General features: G+C 41.6%; 1 protein-coding gene across 1 annotated transcript in view; it reads left to right on the plus strand.

Moving 5' to 3' along the window:
- Nucleotides 1-1281, plus strand: part of mutyh (mutY DNA glycosylase) — a gene marked incomplete in the record, with an annotated part of 15879 nt that overhangs the window by 6271 nt on the left and 8327 nt on the right. The window contains 3 exon segments of the mRNA XM_014002902.1: nt 174-318; nt 413-500; nt 575-757. Of these exon segments, the coding sequence (XP_013858356.1) occupies nt 174-318; nt 413-500; nt 575-757 (416 nt within the window).

Here is a 1281-nt window from a genome sequence, read left to right on the forward strand (position 1 = left end):
GTTCAAGGGGTATGAATACTTTTGCAAACCACTGTATTGTATCGTGACCCCTGTTTCATGACATGTATTGTATCACCAAATTCTTGCCAATACACAATCCTAGTAAATAACAGGCCTTTAAGTTTAAACGGTAACGCAACAATTTGAGTTTTATTGCGATTTGATTTTGTCAGGAATCTCGCCAATTTGGTGGTGGATCCAGAGAGACCTGGAGACTTCAACCAGGCCATGATGGAGCTAGGAGCACGAGTCTGCACCCMCAAAGGACCACAGTGCTTCAAGTGTCCTATCCAGTTGCACTGTCGCTCGTACCACAAGGTGAACATGAGCTCAAAATAAACTAACACTTTTACAATAAATGGACTGGATTTCACTGTATGAGTTTATGTGTTTACATTTTGTCTGTGTTCAGGTTCAAGCCAAACAAGAAAACAATTCTAAGAAGCTTTTGGGGAAGATGGAGAGAAGGATTCTAGATCTTCCTGATATAGAAGACTGCAGTAAGCTTCCTCCTCTGCTYGACCATTAATAGAGATTAAWATATTTGTAATTTCTCTGCCTCCTSTTGTTTCAGTGAACAGTGAGTCCTGTTTGTTGTGTCCTTCTGAGCCATGGGACGATGAGCTGGGTGTCCAAAACTTTCCCAGAAAGCCAGCCAAGAAGGCTCCTCGAGTGGAGCGAACTCTGACCTGTGTAGTGACCAGGTCTGGGGAGGAGGTGGACAAGGAGTTCCTGCTAATACAGAGACCAAACAAAGGTCTGTGCTCTGAAGTGTTCACTGCAGTGTTAAACCTCATCTGTTTATTCTGGTCTAGAATTGGCAGTAACCTTATTTTAACCCAAAACTCTGTTTAAACTTTCTAAAATTCAATCACTCTATCATTTAAATCCATCAGTGGTAGATCCATGTTTATTTGAAGTCATAAAAACTAAACATGATGAGTGAAAGCCCATCTAAATGGGCAAGTTGCCCATGTAATTTCAGCATTTATTAGCAAACTGGGGCTGATTTATCAAAGGTTTTCATTCACAAAAATATGCACAAACTTGATGATGTGCACAAAGCTGATTCACTAACCATGCACAGAAGATTGCATCTGTCAAATAAGCATAATAGTAGAAACAATCCACTTAGTGCACATATTATGAGTTAGACATAACTCAGCTCTCTTCACCACGACAAACTGGTACAGCGCCCGCATCACTTCAGACGCAGCACCAGTCCGCCTGTCAATCTCCCGCTCCATTCTTCCCTCATTTGTGAACAAGACCCTGAGATAC

Source organism: Austrofundulus limnaeus, unplaced genomic scaffold (genome assembly GCF_001266775.1).
Source record: "Austrofundulus limnaeus strain Quisiro unplaced genomic scaffold, Austrofundulus_limnaeus-1.0 Scaffold15, whole genome shotgun sequence".
NCBI lineage: Eukaryota > Metazoa > Chordata > Actinopteri > Cyprinodontiformes > Rivulidae > Austrofundulus > Austrofundulus limnaeus.